General features: G+C 32.3%; 1 protein-coding gene and 1 pseudogene across 2 annotated transcripts; one reads left to right on the top strand and one right to left on the bottom strand.

Moving 5' to 3' along the window:
* Positions 1–169: 169 nt before the first annotated feature.
* Positions 170–17,706, bottom strand: LOC132713644 (phospholipase B1, membrane-associated-like). 2 transcript variants are annotated; one of them, XM_060696295.1, is made up of 13 exons: positions 17,546–17,706; positions 14,890–15,002; positions 14,281–14,377; positions 13,595–13,653; positions 12,693–12,760; positions 10,974–11,020; positions 10,277–10,388; positions 7,430–7,565; positions 6,639–6,796; positions 5,870–6,044; positions 3,707–3,802; positions 1,912–1,980; positions 170–288 (listed from the first exon to the last, which is right to left on the bottom strand). In XM_060696295.1, exons 1-13 carry the CDS (start codon positions 17,589–17,591, stop codon positions 250–252), a joined length of 1,215 nt encoding a protein of 404 aa, XP_060552278.1. In that variant the 5' UTR covers positions 17,592–17,706; the 3' UTR covers positions 170–249. The 2 variants fall into 2 exon arrangements, with proteins under 2 accessions (XP_060552278.1, XP_060552279.1); XM_060696296.1 differs by lacking the exon at positions 12,693–12,760 and adding an exon at positions 11,561–11,628.
* A 2,222-nt stretch (positions 17,707–19,928) lies between these two features.
* Positions 19,929–21,634, top strand: LOC132713646 (uncharacterized; annotated as a pseudogene).
* The last annotated feature ends 3,509 nt before the right edge of the window (positions 21,635–25,143 follow it).

Below are 25,143 nucleotides of genomic sequence, written 5' to 3'. Positions count from 1 at the left end.
ATAAACCACATTAAAATGCATTGCTAACGCAAATCATTTTTTAAGGAAAACACGTTCTTTGTAATTGACAGAAACACATTTTCATTGTTACTTCGCTTTTCAGTTGATTGTAAAATCTTGCACTAGAAAAAGGTTTAAAAGAGTTCGGTAACAGCTCTAATACAAACAATTATTTGTGTATGTATAATTTATTGATATTTATCATTTCATATAACAAATCTACATCCATCCGCTTGGAACAGTATTGTCCTAGTTTTTCTTTGTCCTAAACACACTATCTGCTTGAAACTATAAACAAAATAAAACAAAAACATATATATCATGTACAAATACGTTATTTTAAGTCAACAGAAACGCGAAAATTCAACTTCACGACAAACTGTGAAATTAATATTAATTTTCCTTAAGTCCCGCCAGCTGGAAAATGCGTAGTTGTACTCTTTTTTTTTTGTATTGTACATGTATATGCAATTGACAAACTTAAGCAGATTCTATAATCTATTGGCATAAAATTAATACTATATTTTAAAAAGAAAACAGTCGTAAAGTAAGACGATGGAAAAAATATTGCAAATGTCACCTCTATGTCACCAGATAAATCAAAGTACTTGAAGGGCGATTTCCGAATATGTTACAAAAAATATTAATACGTTTAGTACGCATGCAGACAAAGCTCTTCTTTAAAACGGCAATTTGAATACGAATACAACAATTTATTCAACTTTAAACTTGTTCATACAATGTCTATACAAATCCAAAATACGTTGTGAATAAAAACATAGAAAAACAAACAACAAAATGCCAATTTTACAGCATTAATAGTACAGTTCTCGGAAGATATAGTTTTATGTAATGTAAGTCTCTCATTTTATATATGTGATTTATATATGTTATCTCTTAACTGTATGATTTTATATTTTGTATCATGTACTATGTTCCTAAAATGTATAAATAAATAAAAAAGTTAGTTTGATGGAAAATGAAAGTATATTGCACAAGTACTAGTAAATATTGCTCATTAAACGAGCAGGAACAGTGTTTATGGATTTCAACACGGCTGTACTACCATATAGCATTGAATCAGAATTGACACATGACCAGGAGAAGTATCAATAAATATATTTGTAGAAAATAAAACCACCACAGTGTCAAGCCAGGCTGCACATCCGGACATATTCTCTATAAATATGGTCTTGAAATCGGTTCTAACTTAAAATGCACAAACAAATAATTGTAGCACAGAGAGGGTAAATAAGGTTTTTTTTTGTTGTTTTGGTTTTTAAATAAGTAAACTTTATTTCAGTTCGATCAAACATAGTTATACTTAATATTTTGGGGAAAAAAGAGAGAGAAATTCTTTGACATAAATAAACAGAATTAAATTTGACTTTTCACTGTCCAAATTGCAAGATTACAAAATATGTGTTTTTTTTAAAATATATTTTGAACTTAAACGGAGAAAAATGTTTATATTGAGGAAGGCAAACTGCCTCCTAAGATAGTAAAATAGTTAAATAAATATTTAAAAACCGTCATATTATTTTTATGCAATTGATTATAAGAAAGGTATTCATCAAAACGAATTTCATATATGATTTTGGCTTATTTTGCATCTTATATTTATAAGTAAGGTGCGGGTTGGAGACGGGGTCTTTCAAGCAGAAAGACTTTTTTGAAAGTCTAAGGATGAAGTGAGGTGACTACTAGAACTTAGTTTGATGATAAAAGGCCTGATGAACACTTTTATCTAAATAAAAAGACGCAGAAGGTGTCAAAACTTGCTAAAATTTAACAAAATTCTGCTGGATATACAAGTTAAAAAGGAACGGTGTGTTTCTCCTTTGTTCTGCCAGCCTTATTTTCAAAGACACGGAAAGTTTACCGACTTTTTACGAAAGAAAATATACGTACGTTAGTGTGTGGACAATGGAAAGCTTCATTCAGATGCCATTCTCGCTTCTTTGATCCAACTGGTTCAATCTGCATATTAAATTATGCCGAGGTTAAACAACAACAACAACAATTACTTTTTATTAATATCAGATCACAGACATGTAATAGCATGATTCATTTTGTTTAATATTGAAATATGGGTAAATAGATGGGGACAGATAAATACAAAGTTAATAAGTAAATAACATGTCAATCAATTTAACACAATATTTAAAACTATGTAGACCTTGTTAATATCATTATCTGTAATTTAAATGGTGAATAGGCACGTTGGGAGAATTGGGGTACGCACGGGTAAAGCGTGATAAGAAAACAAAATAATGTTACGAGAATTGGATCACGTGGAAATCGTGATCAGGAAAGGTATTTCATTGACTAGTGGATATGTTGGGAGAATTATACCACGAGAAAAACATAGTGGAAAACGTATGTCATTGACTGGGATATTTTAGAAACGGTAACAATAGATATTACATGCTACATGGTATTTAAGTGATAGAGAAAATAAATAAACATTAAATGACAATAGTAAATAAGTACGAACGATAGTGAACTGTATTATCAAAAATAAATAACAAAAAAACCGTCTGCTTGAGATTACAACGGCGAAAACAAACATGGATTTAAACATGAATATGATACCTGGGTAAGTGACTGAATAATAATATTCTCTAGGGACAAGTATTTCGGAAAAAATTATTATCAAGTGTAAGAAAGTACTCAGATTATTAAGGACCACTAATGATTCTGTGGACATAAGTTCCCTAAATTTGATTACATTTGTCCTATTATAGAACCTTCTCGGAATATATTTCATTCTTTCATCAGTAAAAAAAGGGACATTTAAGAAGATAGTGGAATTCGTCACCCACGTCATTTAGAGAACATAACATACACTTTCTGTCTTCATATGGTAGTGTACAATTTCGCCACCTGCCTGTTTCTACTGGCAATCTATGATTACCTAAATAAACATTACGTTAAGATTTTAGTTGAAAAAAACTGGGTTCAAATAGCCCTTATTATTTTTATGCTCTGTACAGAATTTGAATTATCTTTTGATAAAATCTCCATTCCATGCTTAATTAGTTGCCTAAATTGATAACATTATGGACAAAGAAAGTTATTCACTGTCACAAAACACAATGCCATTTGAAGTGTTTTAAAATTAAATCTTGCCCTTCACCGCTGTGGGTTAGAATCCCGACAGGAACTTTGGATTGTCTCATGTGATGGAGCTATCTAGCTAGCTTACGGAACGTCGGTGTTTCTACTCAGGTGCCCGTTCGTGCCTGAAATAATGCACGGAAGGGCACATGAGGTCTTCCTCCACCAGTAAAGCTGGAACGTCGCCATATGGCCTATACAGTGTTGGTGTGACGTAAAACACAATCAAACAAACAAAGATTCAAATGAACTATGTAGTAGTTTTCTGTAACTAAAATACTTTTTCTTAACGAATTTCTGTTTGTTTCCACTTTTCAATTAAGACTCGAAGTGTTCTGAAAATCGATGTAGGCTCCAAGCGTCTAGTATTTATAAGTCTATAGACTCATAATGAATAAGAAACTGATATTTAGTGATTTTATACCATTATCCAAAAAGGTATTCTTTATAGATTTGAGTAGGAAATGATACATATCCGCAACTTATATGTAACGGAAAATGGAAATGACGTCATTTTGACAATACGTTCCTCTTACATTGAAACAATAGGAGTGAGTACTATCTTAATTTGTAATATAAGCAATACCATGTTGTTCCAGAGAGATTTTCCGGCAGCGTTTGCTCCGAGGTCACTGAAGTGGAAACAATCCGGTGCGAAGTATGCTAGATCATATCCACCGGACTGAAATAGATAAAACAAAATGATCGTCTAAGAAGTTAAAGGAAACTCTTAGTTGTTTATATAATAGGAGAAAGTCGTCTGCAAAGACAAGGAAAGGCACGAGATCAGTGTTATTGAATTGTTTGTGTCCGTCTTACAGCTTCCTAAGATCAAAATTGGCCCTGTCTACTTGATTTATATATAAGAAAACACATTTAAGTTCCATTGTGTGAGACTACAATATCTAGAACTTAGATATTTAGAATGTAACATTGCCGTTTTGACCTTTACAAAACTGAAATAAATCATGCTCCTCGGTTCAATATTGACCCCGTCCCAGGATTTATAGACCTATATATGAAAAACAGTTGTGAAACTTCGATGCCAAGAGCTTAGATATTTTGCATGTAACATCACATTGTGGACCACAAAATAACTGGTATTACCCATGCCCCTGGGTCAATATTTGTCCCGCCCCGGAGGTCACATAGTTAATATAGATTCGTATAGGAAACACATTAAAGACCTTTCGAAACTTTAGTCCATAGAGCTTAGATATTTGATATGTAGCATTGCATTGTTGGCTTCTAGCTTCTACAAAACTGGTATTAATCATGCCCCTTGGCTCAATATTGGCCCCGCCCCTGCGGCTCAGTTTATTTAGTCCTGTATGAGAAAACACATTTCAGTCTTATTTTGTGAAACTACAATGCCTAGAGTTTAAAGATTTGTAGCATTATCTTATTAACCATTACAAACCGATGTGAATCATGCTCTTTGGGTCCATATTGACCCAACGCCGGTGTCATATAATTGCTCCGCGCCCACAGGCGCGGAGCTATTTGTGTTTACTATTTTTTTTTTTGTCCAGGGACCCGGATTTGAGCAATAAATCCTTTCGATTAACAGCTAAAAGTAAATCCGCATTCAAGAACTCCTTTCAATTTCTATATTGGTTTCCCCGTCGATGATTCGCAACATGTCATATTAATGAATGAGAACCGGAAAGCAGTTCTGCTGTTACATAAATTCGAAAGCTATAAATAGCTAGATGTATCTATTCGTTATATAAAAATATGATTATTTCCCGTTTCTTACATGATACATAATAGTAATTTATTTGCATTAGAAAATACCATTGTTCCAGAGGATTCCAGGCAGCGTTTAAGTCCGAGGTCACTATAGTGAAAAATTGGTGCAAGTATGCTAGATCATTCAGGCGAAAGATTAAACAAAATTTGATCGTTTGAAAATTAAATGAATTTATAGTTTATAAATTAAAATGTTGAAAGATAAGGATAGTCAGAGTATCATTATTGAATGTTTGTTGTCCGTTCTTGCAGCTTCCTAGTCAATTGCTCCTGTTATTGATTCTTATTAGAAAATCACATTTTCCAATTCCAGGTGTGGTCTATCTTCTAGTTTTGAATGTAACCATTTTTTAACTTTGACATGAAAATATATGCATGTTAATATTGACAGTCATGAATATTAGCCTTTATGAACAGTTGTAAATTGTGCAATTAAAAGACTAATGATATTTCATGTCATCCTTGTAGCACAAATAAGTATTACACATGCGTAAATGTCACGATAACATTTAATATAGACTTTGTATATCAATTAAGACTTTCTACAACTTAGTCCATAGAAGCTTAGATTAAAAATTTTCCTCTGTTAATATTTATGGCCAGCTTGCTACAAAAGTATTAATTCATGCCTAAGAAAATGGGTTACAAACTTTTGAGAAAACAATCTCAGTACTTATCTGGAAATACATATGCCTTGGAGTTAAAGATTTGTAGATTATCTTTACATGAGCACCGAGGGGAATCTCTCATTGTGTCATTTGCCACAACACTGTCATATTTTGTATAGAGTTCTATATATGAAAACTTATTTGAGGCAAGTAGATCTCTTCTAATATTTTATGAATCATGCACTAAGGACAAAAACTACCCCCACTTTGGAGGTCAGACAGTATCATAAGGGGCAATTACGACGGACAAATTTTAAATCAAAATTACATTCGAGCATTTGCATTGCTCTGGTTTCTTCATGGTTTGTAATGTTTCTAATAAATCTTACGTGGTCTCTGACAGGCTCCGTATCTTCAAAGAAAGGTTGAAGGACAACTGTGAAGTCATCTCTTGTATCATATTTTCCACTATCCACTAACCGTTGCAAACCAGCCTGGTATTCGTGAGAGGCTCCTTGGAGCATGGCATTATTATTTACATTCTTAGCGCATCCGCATACACTTCTGTAATAACAACGTTATTTACTATATCAAGTAATTAACTAATGCCAATTAACTTGCATTTACACTAATTAAGATTTATTTCGAATATTACCAGTAAGTTACTTAAAGATGTTTCTTAACTTTTATAAATCGTACCCTTGTATAAGGCTAGACTTTAGTCAATACTTAATTTAAAGCATGAGTGGAAGGTTTCGATTCCAAACTGACTGCAAAACCTAAACAAATTAAATGCTGGCCATTAGCATAACGTCTTTGTTTTGTTTTGTTTTTGTTCTTTTCTTTTTCTTTTTGGTCACAAAGAAGACACTTTTGTTACTTAAACATTTTTTTACCTTATCTCCATTTAAAAAAGCCTTGTGTCAATCGACATTTGCGAAGACAGTAATTTAAGACCGTAGCTCACTGGTAGCTTTGCCAATCAAATCACTGTGAGAAGTTTGGCCAAATGCGAGTAATAGGTAAAGATATTCTTTCATTGGCTATTTCATTATATTCCTTCTTATCATAATTATGCTTATCATATGTATAGCGGTGCTAGATGCCAGATTTGTTATCTTCTAATAATTTACTGGCAGGTAAAGAACGTGTACTTACTGTGTAATTAGATTACAGAAGAAACCTTGTGAAACTCGTGCAAGTGGTGTTATATCGAAGATCTGAACGAGGTTAATGAATGCCTTTGGTATATTTTGATGCAGAATATCGAGAGCTTCTTCTACTTTAGCCAGGTAACTCGACGGTTGATGAATATTCTAAATGATAAAAGCTCATCCAATATATAAAAGCTGGATTAAGTATATATAAACAAATATTAACTGACGTTTAATACATTTTCACTGTTTGTTTCACAAGTGATTAAAATGAATAAAAATCGTTTCTAATACGTACTTATTGGTAGATAAATCAAATAGCATCTTTAATATGATGAAAACAGAAGCAAAAACAATACAATTTTGGTTATTCCAAAGCTCGATTAAACATAATTAAAATGAATAAAAAAAGTAAAGCTTGCAAGAAGAAAACTTTCACATGGTATTGTCAAAATTTAGGTGCACACCGTCTTTTGCAATTTCCTTGCACGTGGCGTATGGGATTTGTCACGTGCAGGCTATCCTTACTGTGTTTCCTAGCAACAGTTCAGAAACACTATAAGTTCTATGTAACATGACAAATTTTGCTTACTTACTTACAAGAAAAGAATGATACAATTGTGTATAAGCTAAAACCTTTGATAAAGGTATACGAGAACAAGTGGAAATGATATTTTTTCTTTAAAACGGGCATATATTTATCGAATAAAGAGAGCAGGATATAACATAGTAAAGTTGCTGTCGCGACATGAGTTGTCGCAATAAAGTAAATGCTCGTATGTAAAACTTGATTACGTAGTTATTGCAGATGTCGCAAAGGTCGTTTCCTCCAATGAACACTGTGATCACTTTCCATTCGTTCATCAAATCAACGCCGAAGTTAGGATTAGTGAGACGACTAACTAGGTCACGTGCTTGATCTGGCATATCTCTGTTATAAAATGTTATAGTTAATATCTCTGTTATAAAATGTTATAGTTAATATCTCTGTTATAAAATGTTATAGTTAATATCTCTGTTATAAAATGTTATAGTTAATATTTCTGTTATAAAATGTTATAGTTAATATTTCTATTATTAAATGTTATAGATGATGTCTCTGTTATAAAATGTTATAGTTTATATTCCTGTTATAAAATGTTATAGTTAATATCTCTGTTATAAAATGTTATAGTTAATAACATGTTAGCACGATCGCAGTAAGCTCCACGGTTCAAAACTGTTCACTATTTAGGGGAGATGATGTGTAAGCGGCCGGATAACTCAGTCGGATGATCCTCGGTACGGTATTCGGCACGGTCCTGGTCAGACTCACCCTTTGACATCCAATATTTTACTTTTGTCGCTTTTGTTGACTATTATCAGGAAACGTTATTCCACATTCATATCATACATCGTGAATTTTCTATTTTACTATGACTTGGCAGTTTTGGGTACTGTCAAGTGTTTTACGTTAAGATGTTTATTTCTAATAAATTACTATAATATTAGCGCCTGGTATGGCTGATATTTTTTGTGCTCTGATATTTTTGAATACTTATGAGTTTATCATTGAACATTTCGAGGTGATTTTGAGCATATACTTTATGGACTATTAAGGGAACTGATTGTGGAATTATTTCTCTGATAATGTTATAAATTCTAGATATTTGGATTTTAGAAAATGGCATATTATCAACATACATATAAGATAAATGTAAAATATTGGTGAACGGTTGTCAAAGGATAAAATGTGCTTGATCAGATACAATAGGGAGCAATTATTGGATTTAATTAGATTGCCAAGAACATATTCAAGACCTAGAAAAGACACATTCACAATATTGAAAACCTCAATCTTTTAAACTACAAAGGTGCCCAAGGGGATGATTATTATATATTTTGATCTTGGGACAACAATAATGGAATCATCTTTTCAAATCCGAAGCAATTTCAAAGGTAACATTTACCTGCAGACACAATGACAGTATACGCTATTACATAGTGACAATAACAGAGTGAATACACTGACCACAATAAAATATGCACCTATTTCTATAGTTTAAGGCCAGACAAAGTTAATACATTGTATCTGTTGGATCAACCCAAGATCTGTTAAAAATTAAACCCTGTCCATCTGTGATTTCATACTTTCAAAAGATTTCGACGTGGTTGCTATCACCGAATCATATTGACACGTGAACTTTTGCTTTACATGCACCGCGCCCTGGAGGTAGAGTTATGGTGCATTTAAAACAATGCACGCTACAACCTCTTGGTGCTATGAATTTGTAAAGAGCATGGTCTACGCCCATGGCTCAAGCTCTATCTATCATTCAAGCCATCAGATGGCATTTCTAAGCAAGAAACATTACAACGCACACAAGCTTGCCTTCAAAACGTTATATCATGGAAGACTTTAAACATGCTCAAACTCAATAAAAACAGAAGTCATCATATTCTCATCTCCACATAACTCAAAACACATTGAAGATCTACTTGTAACCGTTGGTGACTCGAAAATTAAACCATATTTTAATGTTAGAATTTTAGGTGTTATCTTTGATTCATAAACATGAACATACTTATGTACGTACTTATGTAGATCATGTTATCCAAGACTTCGACTAAAAGGCAAAATTCAGAAATATATATATCAATTGTTGCATCAAAACAGCTTGTGACTTCATTGGTTATCTCGCGCCCAGATTATTGCTATGCACTACTGTATGGAGTACAAACAAACTGCAGATCGTTCAAAAAAAACTGCACGCATCATGGTCCTATATCATATCACACATGTTCTTAAAGAAAAACATTAGCTTCCAGTGCAATTCAGAATTCAGTTTAAGACTTAAAAGCATATCTACAGAACGGTCAATCACCACAATATATTAAAGAAATGCCACGTGTTTATAAACCAAGAAGGAATCTGCGATCTCAGAAAATAGCAATAAAACCAATAAACAACAATTACCCTTTAACCAACGGCTAAGACTGACGGAAAGGGCCGAAAAGTTGCGATTGGCCTTTAACCAATTCTGAATGCATTCCATAAAGGGTTTCGCCGCCAAACATTAGCGATACAAGCATAATGTACACGAGACTGACGATTTGATTATGCAGCTGACGATCTACCATTCGTGTGAACCACTGACTGGTTCATTGTGTCAATCGTGCACTTAAAACACACTTTTACAAACAAGCTTATGAATGGCTTTTTATTAGTAATAATCTGAAACAGTTATATTTTCCGAGGACTCTGGCCATTGATTGATATTTATCAAGCTTTCGCAGCATATATTAATTCTATTTTAGTACAGTAATAGGACCCTATATCATGTGTCAATTGTTGTGACTAAGTGAAATTAATATGTCGACAGTAAATTAATTCATTTCCATTTTTATGTTTTCAAAATTTCGATAGATCATTGTTTTAAATCGGTCTTGCTATTTTTGTCATACTGTTAACTGTTAATTAGTAATATGTAAAGCGCCTTTGGAGGGCGCTATATAAGTTTGGTAAATGATACTTCTATCAAAATATTTCATAGTAACTTGTGTTTTAACGCAAAATTTATTTCTATTTTGTTCATATGGTACGTATAGAGGCATACGACTTGAAATATTCTGTAATAGTGCAGTACTTTTATGACAACTTACTGTGAAGTTTCTCCGGCGACGGCGACATTGAGTTGTGAACAAGCATAGTTTGTCTCATCACATTTTCCGAGAGAGTAGCCATGTAGATGTGGGTTAAACTCTTTTAAGATATCTTAAACAAAATAAAATGCTGTATGTGTAACATACTTTACACCATGTATCACTGCTTGCAATTCGAAGACAAATAATTAAAGAGATTTAAATAAATCTGGTGTAATGTAAGTAATATAGAAAGAGATTTTCAAGAACTTTTACTATTAAATATGGCATAACTAGGCTACTTCTTAATGCAATATTTCGGTATTTGCAGCTCAGTGCATTATTTTAGGCACGCCGACGGGTACCTTAGAATAACCAACGATTTTCATAGCAGTTTCTTCATGTTGAATAATTCAACGGGATCAATCCAATCCTACCTTTGAAGAATTAAATCAATTATCCTTTAATTCAAATGTCGTATGGAATTGTTTTAGATATTTTTTACAGACCTTTAAATTTTCTGGTGAAAGAAGTCATTTGCGGCATAACTAAAGTTATGAAATACCAAAATGACTAGGATATCAATGGTTTCACTATGTGTGATCATAAACGATTTTACGTAATCGTGGAGCAGTTACTTGTAGCAAATTAAACAGTATCAATAGTAAATATAAATACAAATGTATAAGATGTACAAAATATTGTACAAAGTATTTACTTGGTAAGGTTTCCACTCCCTGTGCAAAGTTTAAGTCTCCTCCAATACTACATAAATAAACAACACACTTTATATAGATATCAAAATATTCAAATAATAGAGTGAAAGAGTGCTCGGGACAATCATATAATCATTTGGTATACTTCGACACTTTCCGTCACTTATTAAGATTTTATTAAGTCATTTTGACCGGGACCAATAAGGAAAATATTGTCAGTTAAATGCTAATAAACTGTTTATCACGGACGAAAAGTGACTTGCCAACATTTTCGGGTACCGTGTATAAGTGAGATACATAACATTTCGGCAATGAAAGTTACCATTGCCTTAAATCCTTTAAGTTTAAGTTATGAAATGTACTTGTCACAACTGTCCATTAAATACAGTACTTTTGACACCAGAGTGTCGAAACTGAATAACAAACGGTACGTATACATTTGTTAATAGAGCGCAAGCAATATAAGCTTTATGCTGGTGATTAGTAAGTCAGACAGAATGAATATTAGATAATAAATGAACCCTACAAAATGTTTTGCCAAGGCATACGTAAAAGTCATGCTATACATTACAATGACGTCATAGTATACCTCCAAGAGCGACCTCTATACTCTGTCAAACAATCGAGTATATTGTTTCCAAGGATACCATTACCGGCCTAAAAAATAAAAATCACATAATCTATAAATAAACAAATTCCAATTTGAAACAAACTTAATATTAATTACAAAAAAAATGATGCCTGCAAATATAGTCAAATGGAAATTTGTGACATCTAGAATTAGGACGTCTTTTAACAGTATCGGCTGGTGTTTTCTATACATATAGACGTGCCATTCATCCAACACACCTCTGAAGCTGTTTTACATATTAGTACGACTCCATCTCATGCCTCTGAAACATGCATGTTTTGTTTAAAAAATGTATGTCCTATGATCATACTTTGATTGCACACATTATTGCACACAAAAAGCTTTGTGCTCAGTGTCGCGAAGGACGCGAAAATATTATTGTTTATTTTGTTCTATCCGCCGCCGCCTTGGCACTAAATTGTTGTTACCGCCGGATATTTGTTGTAACCGCCAGGTTTGTCACCGGCGGGTTAATGTTTAATTATATTTACACGATTTTCATGATTTTTACGTGCAATACGTCGTATATATAAGGCAGTGTTGTGTTGTTAAGTCAGTTCGTTTTAGTTCGTTAAAAGTAAAAGAAGGAATTATGTTGAAAATTAAAGAAATAAAGTTCAAAGGAGGAAAAAGAGTTATTTTAATTTTCAGCGTAGTAAATATAGCTTATATAATCTAAGGACATTTCATCACTTATTAAGATTTTATTAAGTCATTTTGACCGGGACCAATAAGGAAAATATTGTCAGTTGAATGCTAATAAAATGATAATCACGGACGAAAATTTTCGGGTACCGTGTATAAGTGAGATACATAACATTTCGGCAATGAAAGTAACCATTGTCTTAAATCCTTTAAGTTTAAGTTGTGAAATGTACTTGTCACAACTGTCCATTAAATACAGTACTTTTGTCGAAACTGAACAACAAACGGTATGTATACATTTGTTGATAGAGTGCAAGCAAAATTAGCTTTATGCTGGTGATAAGTCAGACAGAATGAATATTAGATAATAAATGAACCCTAAAAAATGTTTTGCCAAGGCATACGTAAAAGTCATGCTATACATTACAATGACGTCATAGTATACCTCCAAGAGCGACCTCTATACTCTGTCAAACAATCGAGTATATTGTTTCCAAGGATACCATTACCAGCCTAAAAAATAAATATCTTATAATATATGAATAAACAAATTCCAATTTGAAACATACTTAATATTAAATACAAAAAAATGATGCCTGCAAATATAGTCAAATGGAAATTTGTGACATCTAGAATTAGGACGTCTTTTAACAGTATCGGCTGGTGTTTTCTATACTTATAGACGTGCCATTCATCCAACACACCTCTGAAGCTGTTTTACATATAAGTACGACTCCATCTCATGCCTCTGAAACTAGCATGTTGTGTTTAAAATATGTATGTCCTATGATCATACTTTGATTGCACACATTATTGCACACAAAAAGCTTTGTGCTCAGTGTCGTGAAGGACGCGAAAATATTATTGTTTATTTTGTTTTTATCCGCCGCCGCCGCCTTGGCACTAAATTGTTGTTACCGCCGGATATTTGTTGTAACCGCCAGGTTTGTCACCGGCGGGTTAATGTTTAATTATATTTACACGATTTTCATGATTTTTACGTGCAATACGTCGTATATATAAGGCAGTGTTGTGTTGTTAAGTCAGTTCGTTTTAGTTCGTTAAAAGTAAAAGAAGGGATTATGTTGAAAATTAAAGAAATAAAGTTCAAAGGAGGAAAAAGAGTTATTTTAATTTTCAGCGTAGTAAATATAGCTTAACTAAGGACATTTCATCAGATGGTAATCATGAGGTAGGTCTTGCATAAAATCCTTACGCCATCCGATACACCAACACAACTCAACCCAACGCAAAATTTAAAATGTAAGAGTATGAAATATTGCGTTTTAACAACTTATATAAAACCGAACATGCATGAAAATAAGATAAGAATTTCAGAAAACTTACAGTCAATGAGTCCCCCATGGCAGCCACAACACTTACATGTTCTGGTCTCAAGGTATGAACTGTGTGAAAGAAGCAGTTAAAACAGTCAAAAGGGAAATCTTGAAGTTTATTAATATATAACATGTACTGTATTTGTGTAAATCATACATTCACACGATTTAATATCATTATCTTAAACATATATACAGTGTAGATACAAAAGGGTTTGGGCCAAAAGTTATACCAACATTATCCAGGGTCTTTACCTAAAGGTCTGTCTTAGTGGCTTAAACTCTTTAATGTTAAAATAAGAAAAATGTTTCTTTTTAGAAATTCTCATATACTTTCTTAAACATTTAAAAGTAAATCTATAAATATAACTTTATAAATACCTAAGAAAATCTTAAATCTCGGTTTGATTGAGCCACTTCATTAGTCGGCATGTCCCCTGGCACTGGCTTTTAAACTTCAGCACAGCGTTTTGCTTAACACTAACTAGTGAATAAAATGCTCCAACCAGACGTATTTTATAACATCAATGTACTATAAATTAGGATTTTCTCTTTTATAACTCAAAGAGACAATTTCGCAATTTTATTTAAAATAAAAAATATACTTTAGCCATTTGGGGACTGCTCTTCAACATTTATTTATTTTTCGATCCCTTTAAGAAAATTGTCACTTGGAAAAGAAAAAGAAAAACTTACCGGAAGAAGAAGGCTGGAGATTCAGTGGGTATGTAGCAAGACATTGGAATGTTGACACCGCTCTTCCAGTTCTGTTTCTGTGATGCATGAATCGTTCCTGTAAATCAACAAAATGAAATTTTGTGGTGAATGCATAAACGATTGTAATATTATTTATTTTTTCTTTTTTTGTAAAATCAATGTAATTTTATATTTTATTCATTATAGAAATCGTGAGTCACAAGAAGCCAACAATCCTCAACAATCAATGAAACCTGAATACTGCTAAATATCGCAAAGGTTATATGTAGGGAACAATTTGTCAAAATTCAAATCTTTATTGAAACAACCAAAAACATACAATTGCTTGGTCTATATGACGAACATATAAATATTAACTGCATTATGTGCAAACACAACAACCGTTTTTTTATACTGTAAACATACTTATTTAATTAACCAATATCTAACCAATAATAATGAAATAATTTGACACTCCTGATAATAAGTAAAATCTTTACAGATCGTGCGGAACAAGTAAGACAGTAAAGGTTTTAGGTGTATGTAGATGTTTAGAAAGGTGCCCAAATTGAGAGGAATTGAATGAAAATAAACGATATATTAACACACCCTGGCCTCGATATATTGCTGTTCGTGCTCTCTGTACATTTTAAGAAGTGTTTCATTTTTGCTGACTTGTACAAAAAAGTCACGGAGACGCTCTTTAAAATTGGTCTTCGCCTCTGAAATAAAAATAATATAACTTTAAACAAAGATATATTAATCTGAAGCCAAGATACCAACCTTTCGACGATGAGTTGTCATTTTAATAAAACGTGATCGTGTAATGGCAAGGTATGATGTCTCTTGTGTAGGCTTCCAAGACATGCTTAAATATATATTATCTCATGAATTGCATTGTCTCTATTCAAGAAAACTTAAGTACATTGTACTATTTTATGACAGGAAATTTCGCTGGCTATCTCGCTTGCTCAAAAACATCAAGTGGCTGGATTATTATGCAGTATTTATCTTGAGGTACGTTGTAAATCATGGGCATTTTGCGTGTATTTATATTGACATCACCAAATTATATCGTCAAATTCTGTGGAGAATTTTAACTCTGAAATTTTTACCAGATAAATGGAGCTGTGTGTGTGTGTGTGTATAATATCTGAACTTTATGTACATTGTATTTTGAAGTCAAGCCAAGCAATTATCTTTAGTGATAAGTGAGACAACACTTGAGTTCCCAGTGAATTTAGTACATGATAACCTATTTCTTATGCACTTAAAATGGTTTAATCAGTAATGTAAAAAAAATATCGGCTATCTTGACAGGTCACTTAATTAGCAATGAAAATTACTCATGAAATATAATTCGACATATAAATGTATAATCTAATCTAAAGAAATGATAACGTTTGAATTGTTACGCGATGAAGATGAACATGTTCTTTTCAATTATTTCTTCGAGGTTCCATAATATTCCCTTTCTATAAGTTACGATTTTGTGTAAAATAGACACCATATATGTAATTTTTAACATCCAAAATAATATTACTATTATAGTTGCTTATATACGAGTATGAACCAGAGGCATTGTAACTCAATAAAATTGTTTTGTTACACAAGATAAGATTTTTTTAATGATATTTTTTTAATGATATTAAAAAACTACAAAGTCGCTACTGTTCGCTCTTTCGTTTTGCACCCATTTATGTTATTCTAATCGTTTTCATGATCTGAAGAATATGCTTTAGCTATGATAAGGTCGTGTTGAAATATCGCATTATTGCAATTTCTATTGGACAGGTACAGATTACTTTATATCTTCAGTTACACCAATTTACAAAGAATCTAAAAGGCATGGGTATATTTTAATTACAATTATACGCCTCAATTTCAATCTTCAACTATTTATGAACCAATGACATGATGAACGTTGAATGTACGTTTAAAATGTAAATTGAAAGTTGCTGTTGAAAACAGACTTTGGTCGACAATAATTTAATTAGTACTCTTCAAATTTAAGGTGACAAAGTCATCATATCTACTAATACATCCCTCTAAAGTAAATGTTTTATCCGTCTTAAATAGGCTTTCGTTATGCAATGCAACATTCATGGTTTCTGGTGGAAAATAATGCAGACCATGGTGTGCTGGCTTACAAAGAACTGTATTGGTTGCATGAGTAGATTATGCTGCTACTGGAAAGCTAAGAGTTCAAATTAATGATTTCGTAAATGTTGTAATTGACATGATATGTTCGATTGAAGCGATGTGAGTACAAAAAACATCGAGACAACTGTACTATATAAGATCAACTATTGGTGAATTTCAAGAATTTATCAAATCGTGGAAATTATAAGTATTTTATTCAAATCAGTTCGTTGCGTTTAATACTGGAAAAAATCTTTGTTAAATGACAATTACTTTGACTGGAGAGATTGTTATTGAATTAAAACTTGCATCTGACATTTTTTTTTATTGTTTATTTGAATAAGTTCACATGAACTTGTGGAAAATTATGCATTAACTTAAATCTGAAAAAAAAACAAATTAAGTGTTGTGTAAGATATACTGTAAAGTGTCGAAAAAATAGTAAGTTGTCAACTCTCAAAATTTACTATACATGTTTATTAACGTCTGTGCCCCATACACAAGAGCGCATAACTTCCGGACAGGCAACTAAGTAGAACCACCGACTTCCGTTTGTTAGCTGAATAGGATCTCCTGGCGGGTTTCGGACATACGGCGGGGATAATTGTTTCTTTCACATGAAAGAGAATATTAACATATCAGAATAAATAACTGCAATATATATTGCAGTTTTATTAAGACATATTGTGTTTATTACAGGTACATTGTGCAAACGTTATAATAATGGTTTAATAGCATGTAATTAAGATGCTTGTAACCTGACGAAAGAAACGATAAATGTGAGATAATTTGACATTTAAGTGGTACTTTGCCTTCCATACAAAATGCTATAGTATCACTTTAAATATAGCAATAATTACCAAAAAAGCAACAGATAAAATAGATGGTTGAGGAGATTGGCCAATGAGTAACTTTTTTTCGGAAACTATGAAAGCCCACAAAAATAAATAAAAAACTATATAAATAAAAATAAAAGCATTTCTGAGGCATAATGGGCCTTTTAAAACAGCCTTTAAAAACATGAAAGTAGAGAATCATATTTTTAGAAGCTATATAACGCTGACTTTTAGACTCGTACAAGCATGTTCTGATCACAGTAGAATCATATAATGACATAATTTACCTGTGAAGGCAACCAATGCAAGGAGACATACGAACAGTTTGAGCATTCTCGAGTCCTCACGATTTCACTGCTTTCATGAAAATATCACTACAAAAAATCACAGGAAAAGCGTCCACAAGCCTGACCTCAAGATAAGAAGGTCAATACCGTGACCGCTTTGTTTCTAAAAGTAGATGGTTTAGGTACATGTTCACAAGGACAATTGGTTTTGCTTTAACTAAAGTTATCTAGAAGACCTATATTTTGCTCTATTAAGCCGTGTTGACAGTAGAATTCAAGATTAAACAAGTTTTAATCAGCAAAGAAATGCCTTTCAAAATATTTATGTATGGTTAATAGAATGCAATGACTTACTAAAAGACGCGTAGTACGTTTTATGAAAATCTATCAATGTTTAGATTATACATTTCATAGACCGTTTTAAGAAAATTTGAGTGGGAGCTTATTTATTTATTTATTTTTCTGTCACTCACTCACTCACTCACTCACTCACACGCTCACACGCTCACTCACTCACTCACTCACTCACTCAATCACTCAATCACTCACACACACACACACACACACACACACACCAACACACACACACACACACACACGCACACACACACGCACACACACACACACACACACACACACACATGCACCCACACGCACGCACGCACGCAAGCACGCACACACCCACACAGGTGAATCGCTATTTGCGGTGGCATATAAATCCCACAAACTAACCATTACCAACTCCACATAAAATAATTTACACATTGTAAACGGCACTCAATTACAATCAACGTAAACAATACAAAACTAGGCCAAAGTAGGGAGAAAAAACCCTAACTGCGCGTTAGTAAATACGCAGTCGAAATAATTATGGTGATAAATTCTACGAAAGTAAGTATTATTCGCACGTAACATGTTAATCAATTCTTGAATCTTTTTACTTTTCTTAAAACCTTAGTACCTTTTTCTATCTAGTTTGATTTTCTTAAATTTTGGCTCATCTGGATGAATGCAGCTTTCAAGTAAACTAACGTCCTGTCTAGGAAAATAAAACCACAAAAGCAAGTACATATGTACATGTATAACTTCTATTTTTACAAACACAATTTATTATACAAAGCATGAGTGTAGGACAAAAGCCCTTCCGGACAAACGACCTCCAGTGAAGATGAAAGAGCGGACAAAAAAACCCTCTCATGAAAATGACAGGGCGGACAAAAGCCCTCCCGTGAAAGTCATCGGCGGACAAAGCTATCTCGTAAAAATAATAGGGCGGACAAAAGCCCTCCCGCGGCAATACATTATAAAATATATATATAGTACGTTGAATGAATATCTGGATCAAAACTGCAGTCACAAGAGTGTTAACTATCTTTTTCTATTTTTAGCTCCTGTGACCTTGTTTTTGACCGGAGATAACCCATCTTCGAATTTGACCTAGAAATCATCAAAACAACCTTCCTGACAAATTTCCAGAATATTTTAATCAAAACTGCAGCCACAAGAATGTTAACAAGCTTTTACTCTTTTTAGCTCCTGTGACCTAGTTTTTGACTCGAGATAACCCATCTTCAAACTAGATCTGTATTTCATTGAGACAAACATTCTGACAAAGTTTGACAATGATCCAATCAAAACTGTGACTGCTAGACTATTAACAACCCAATTGTTGACGACGAACGACGCACGACGGAGGACGACGGACGCCGGAATAGCCCCTTTACTTAACCTCGTGGTCAGGTGAGCTAAAAACTACAAATACTTATGTAACAATCCTAATATGTTGAGTGCATTGGAAAATAGCAGATATTGAACAAACATTGTCATTTTTGGACGGGAGGGCTATTGTCCGTTCCCCCATAGATATATATAACTATATTTTACGCAACCTTAAAATCTAAAACACAAGGCAAACTATAATTATTCAGATTTTGTATATGTAGGTACATTTCTGTAAGTAATGTACGTTTTTTATGTGTATTTTTTAATGTTTTTTATAAGGTTACCTTTGTCTACAAATGACCTATCACATGTATCACACTAAAAAATCTTCTCACCGGTGTGAACTGCCATATGTTTTATAAATAACTCCTATATGCAAATTACTTATGACATATATCACAGTTAAAAATCTTCTTATCATATTGCAGTTCTTTCATTTTGCTTTATATCATGGTTATTTTTCTCAAAGTTACATGGTCACATATTTCACATTTGTAAGTATCATTACCAGAGTGTTCTTTTGCCATATGTGCTTTAATTAAGTCTACTAAATATTGCAAATAAAACTAATTGACTATGTTGTCTCCCTTGTGGGTAGGTGTAGTTTACTTCCGGTTTAAGTTTTTACAGCGGTAAAATTAAAAGTGCTTAAAAACATACAATGAGTTTGTCATCGTTTTTTACTTCCAAGGAAACAACATTGGAAGATATTCTTAACCTGAAAAAGGATGAAATTGTTTCTTATTGACGTAGTTATCAACAAAAAGTCAGTGGAAACAAACATGACACAGCTTTCAAATGTCGACTTTTTCAAACATCGATTGCAAAAACAATTTTGATGAAAATGTGCATTGTGTCTTGTCAGACACTGGAAATATTCTAATTTTTGAAGATCTCAAGTGTGGTTGGTCAAGTGATAGTGCATTATTCCCAAAAGTAACTATTGTTGACATTGAAAATTATCTCATTAACAGCAGTCACAGGTCTTCAGATGCATTAAAAATGGAATGTTATAGGCAATGTATTCGGGGCTTGAATTTCTATAAGGAAAAGTACATTCATAAAGTCATGATAAACAACATTTCTGAGACATGACCATTGCTATATTAAATCTAAATGATTGCCATCAATAAAACAAGGTGTATATTTACAATAGATTTTGACTACTGAGAACACTCCATTCTACAGGCCAACTGCTCTTGTCTAGCAGGGTATGTCTCATTTTTCTTATATTTACCACTGTTTCCTGTATACTCTGAAAAAACCTGGGGGGGGGGGGGGGAAACAAACTACTTATTTATTCATTTCAGTATTTTAGATACATATATAGTTTCCTTGGATACCTAGTTACTAAATACAGTAACTCACAATCTTTCAACACTTTTTTTATATGAGAGTAGTGTTTTAAAAAATTCATATTTACCGTAACACTATGCCCACTTAATGGCTCAGTTTCCACAAAAAGTAATCTCTAAACTGCGGTTCAATTGGGATTTTTTTTTGGCAATTTGGAAAAACTATGCTAAATTGCATTGTGAATGAGTCCGATATTCGGCCCTGTAACTGCACAGAAAGGCTGAAAAAACCCTGTTAGCACATAATGAATAACCAGGAATTAATAGAATAAGTAATTCAATAGTTTTACACTTCCATTATATTTTTAGATTACTAGCTCTGTTTAACTTAACAAATTGATTTCAAATGATGTATACATTTCAGGCTGGGAGAAGGATGTAGCCGGACTTCAGTTTGCCTTAGAGGCAAATCATACTGCCATGCAGTATTTGGGTCCTATTCAGAATTTTGCATGTGGCACCCAAAAACCATGTGTTTTTGGAATAAACCCCGAGAAAACTTTGGGCCCAAGTCCAAAAAAATTAAAAATTTTTACATTCAAAAAAATTTAAAATTTAACGAGTGGGGGAAAACCCCCTTCCAGTAAAAACCACAAGTTGTATTGCCCGATGAGCACGACTTAAGTAAATTTAGGGTTAAGTTATGCTCCAGGTTAGTTAAGTTAGTTAACCATACAAATGCTGCCAAATTTATTTTAGTTTATTGCCATCTATTGACAATACCATACTAACAGAAAGTGTCTTAAATGTATCTCTAGAAGAGACAGTTGAAACATCATTATTCATATCTCATCAAAGTGACAAATACATAAACATTATGCAAACTGTAAAAGAAAGTAATATGTCTCAGGAAGAAGCTTTATCTTGTCTAGATGATTGTTATCAAGATGTCATTGATGAAATTGAAGAACAAACAAGAGGACAGAGCGGCAATGATTTATGGTTGACATCAAGGAAGGCTCGAATAACAGCATCTGTATTTCATGACATCAGTACACGAAAATCCAATTAATACACTACCTGACAAACTGATTGAAAGAATTCTTGGAAACTCTGGTAACAATAAATATAATGAATTTGTGTCATCTTTAAAATGGGGAAAGAAAATGGAAAATGGGTTGCCCAAGAAGCATGACATAGCCATAAATAAACTTAAATTTAAAAGAAAAAATTCAAATCCAAGAAAAATAGATTGATACTTCATAAGGATTATTCATATTTAGGAGCTAGTCCTGATGGTATTGTTGTTCACAACAGTGCAAAGCATTTTTTTGAGGAAAAAGGGCCAAGGGGTTCAAGTAAGGACAAAATCTAATATTTAAAAGGCCTTTTAGAGTTTTCTAAACTGCTTTTTTTTTTGTTGAGGGAAAATTTAATGACATTAAAATTAAAACTTTAAAGCAGATAAAAGGTCAATTTTTATGCTTTTCCCAAAATTTTGGGGATTTGGGTTTTTTTTTAAAACAAAACAAAAAAAATTTCAAAATCTGTGCCCTTTGGGATGAAGTTTTTTGGGGAGAATTTTCCTTAAAGGGAAATTAATTGTTTTTTTAAAAAACTGTTTTGTACTTCAAAAAACTTTCAAATTTTAAATCATTTTTAGGGACAAAATAAAACAAAAACAAAACAGAACAGAAATTTTATTTCGTAACGTATACAATACAGTTAAACTAACCTTGTTACACTATACATATAAAATATAATAAATAGCTAAGCACATTATATAATTAAAAGTTTTACAGTATATTGGAGAATGAACATATATTGCTGCGAAAAAAAATGATTTATTTGTATAAAATAAATGTATATCAGAATAATCTCTATTTTAATATCAGAATAATCTCATTTTAATATAAAAATTACTAGTGAAATCTAAACATTTTACAATATCTATGAAAATAATAACAACATTTTTAACATTACATTTATGTATAACCTAAGCTTATCAACATTTCTTTTCTTTTACTATTTGCAAAATAAAATAAATTTACATAAAATTAATAATATAGACTTTTCACATGACTGAAGTAATTCTATGAATTTAAACATGCTAGGTTTTTTATAATAATATCTTTTAATGAATTTAGTGCGTAATTCCTGGTACAAATTACAAACAAGTATAAAATGAAATTCGTCTTCAATATCTTGTGTATTACAAAGTTGACATATGCGCTCATGTCTTTCAAGTCTGTTTCTACCCATATCTACCAGATTCTATTCTTAAATTATGCGCAGATATTCTGAGACGGGTTAATTGTTGTCTTGATTTCATACATTTGATTTTATCTAAATAGCATTCCATAGAAAAATTATCCTTGATATGTCTATACAATGTATTTAAAACGTTTATTATTAACAATATCAGAAAACCATTTTTGTTTAAAAAACATCAATGACTCTTTGTTTAAAAATATTAACAAATTCTTTTGGATTATAAAGATCAGGACAATTCCACACCTCAGAAAAACCAAATTCATCTAAAATTCCTTTTACTTTATATGCCCAGTTTTTTTACTCCTTTTTTACACTGATTTAATGTATTTATATACACACATTTAACAATGATATTGCTTGAATGTATCACTTTAAACCAATATTTTATTATGTGAACATATCTATTAACATAAAGTGGGTATCTTCCTAGCTCACCATAAATTGCTGCATTACAGGAGCTTATTTTCACACAAGAATTAACTTGCAAAAATTCAAGTGTAATCTCTCTATATCTTTAGATTTTGTAAATCCCCAGACTGGACAAGCATAATTTATGATAGAGCCGACAAAAGCATCAAATAATTGTTAGGAAACAGAAGGGGATATTTCATACTTGTTAATTATTACATATTAAAACATTCATTGCTTTCAAAGCTTTACCTATAAGATATTGATTGTGAAGTACAAAGGACCCAGTGTAATTAAATACTACACCTAAATAATTAAAATCGTCAACAATTTCCAAAGCTTCATTATTATAAAACCAACGTTCATGAGGAAGTACTGGTCCTCTATTCCGAAAAACAACTATTTTAGTTTTGGCAGTATTTACCTCTAGGCCCCATAGATTACAGTATTCAAATAAAGAGTTTAATCTTTGCTGTAAATCCTCTTGCGAGTTACCAATTATTACCATATCGTCAGCGAATAACAATATTACTATACATATTTCAAATATATTCAATCCACAATCGACAGAGTTTTGTAAAAATAATTCTAGGTCTTCTAAAAATAGTGCAAAGATGGCGGGCGAATTTTTTGGCCTTGTCGTAGCCCAACCGATAAATTGAAAAACTCTGAAAATGTATTGCAATGTTTAACACACGACTTAACAATTGAATACATTGATTTAAAAGTTCTAAGTAACTTCCCATCTAATCCCATATTAAACAATTTATACCATAATGCATTGCGGTTCACAGAGTCAAACGCCTTTTTTTAAGTCGATAAAAGCACAAGGTAATCGCATTTTTGAGTTAACATATGGTTTATTAAATTGTGTAACACGAAAATTGCATCTACTGTACTACACCCCTTTCTGAAACCAAATTGAGCGTCTGACAAAATGTTATTCTCATCAAACCATTTTTTCCACTCTATTTGTCAAGATACTTATAAATAATTTCCCAAAGTTACTTAGTAATGTGATGCCACGATAATTTATTAACATTAGTATGATCACCTTTTTATAAAGCCTTCAGACCATATTTCTGGAAAATAGCCTGCATCAAAAACTCTGTTAAAAAGATCAGTGATATGGCCTACTAATATATCAATAGAAAATATAAAGTATATTCGTTCAACAAGTCATCACTTGGACAAGACGCTTTGTTGCGGTTTAATCGCTTCACCCGCATCTCTAACTTCTTTGCAAGATATGGGAATATTAAGCTCTTCGAAAGTAGGGTGACTAATATTAGGATCAATATTATCATTTGAAATATTTGCATCAAAATTAGTTGTAGCCCTTATTTCTTCAAACATATTTGCAAAATAATTTTGGAAATCTAAAATAGGTATATCCGAACGTTGTGATACATTTCGTTTTTTGAAATGTTTCCAAAACTCTCTTTGGTTTACTAGTTTTCAATTCAGACAATTCGTGTGCCCTTTTAAGTCTATATTGTCGTTTCTTTTTACGAACAATGTTTTTAAACTCTTTTTTCAAGTCACATAGAATATGCCTGTTAGTTTTCGTTTTTTATAATTATTAAATTCGACAAAGCATTAAGATAATTACGCTTTTTTTCGTAGCATTCTTCATCAAACCAAGAACAATCAGAGTTTCCACCCTTTTTTCTACCTTTTCGCTTAAAAAGAGGCTCGGCTAACATCTTGGATGATCTTTGAAAACTTTAAAACAATATTTTCAATGTCGCTCGAAGAAGAACTCTCAAAAATATCGTTTAAATCAGCCATTCTTCCTAATAAACCCCTTCTAAATTTATCTTTGTCAGCATCACACCATTTAAAATATGTACTCTCACTTTCTAAATTTCTTGGATTAAATTTAGTATCTAAGTATTT

This window comes from Ruditapes philippinarum, unplaced genomic scaffold (genome assembly GCF_026571515.1).
Source record: "Ruditapes philippinarum isolate M1 unplaced genomic scaffold, ASM2657151v2 ctg2037_1_1_1_1, whole genome shotgun sequence".
In the NCBI taxonomy this organism is placed as follows: domain Eukaryota; kingdom Metazoa; phylum Mollusca; class Bivalvia; order Venerida; family Veneridae; genus Ruditapes; species Ruditapes philippinarum.
Note: the sequence above shows the minus strand (reverse complement) of the source record. Positions and strands in the feature narration are given on the sequence as shown.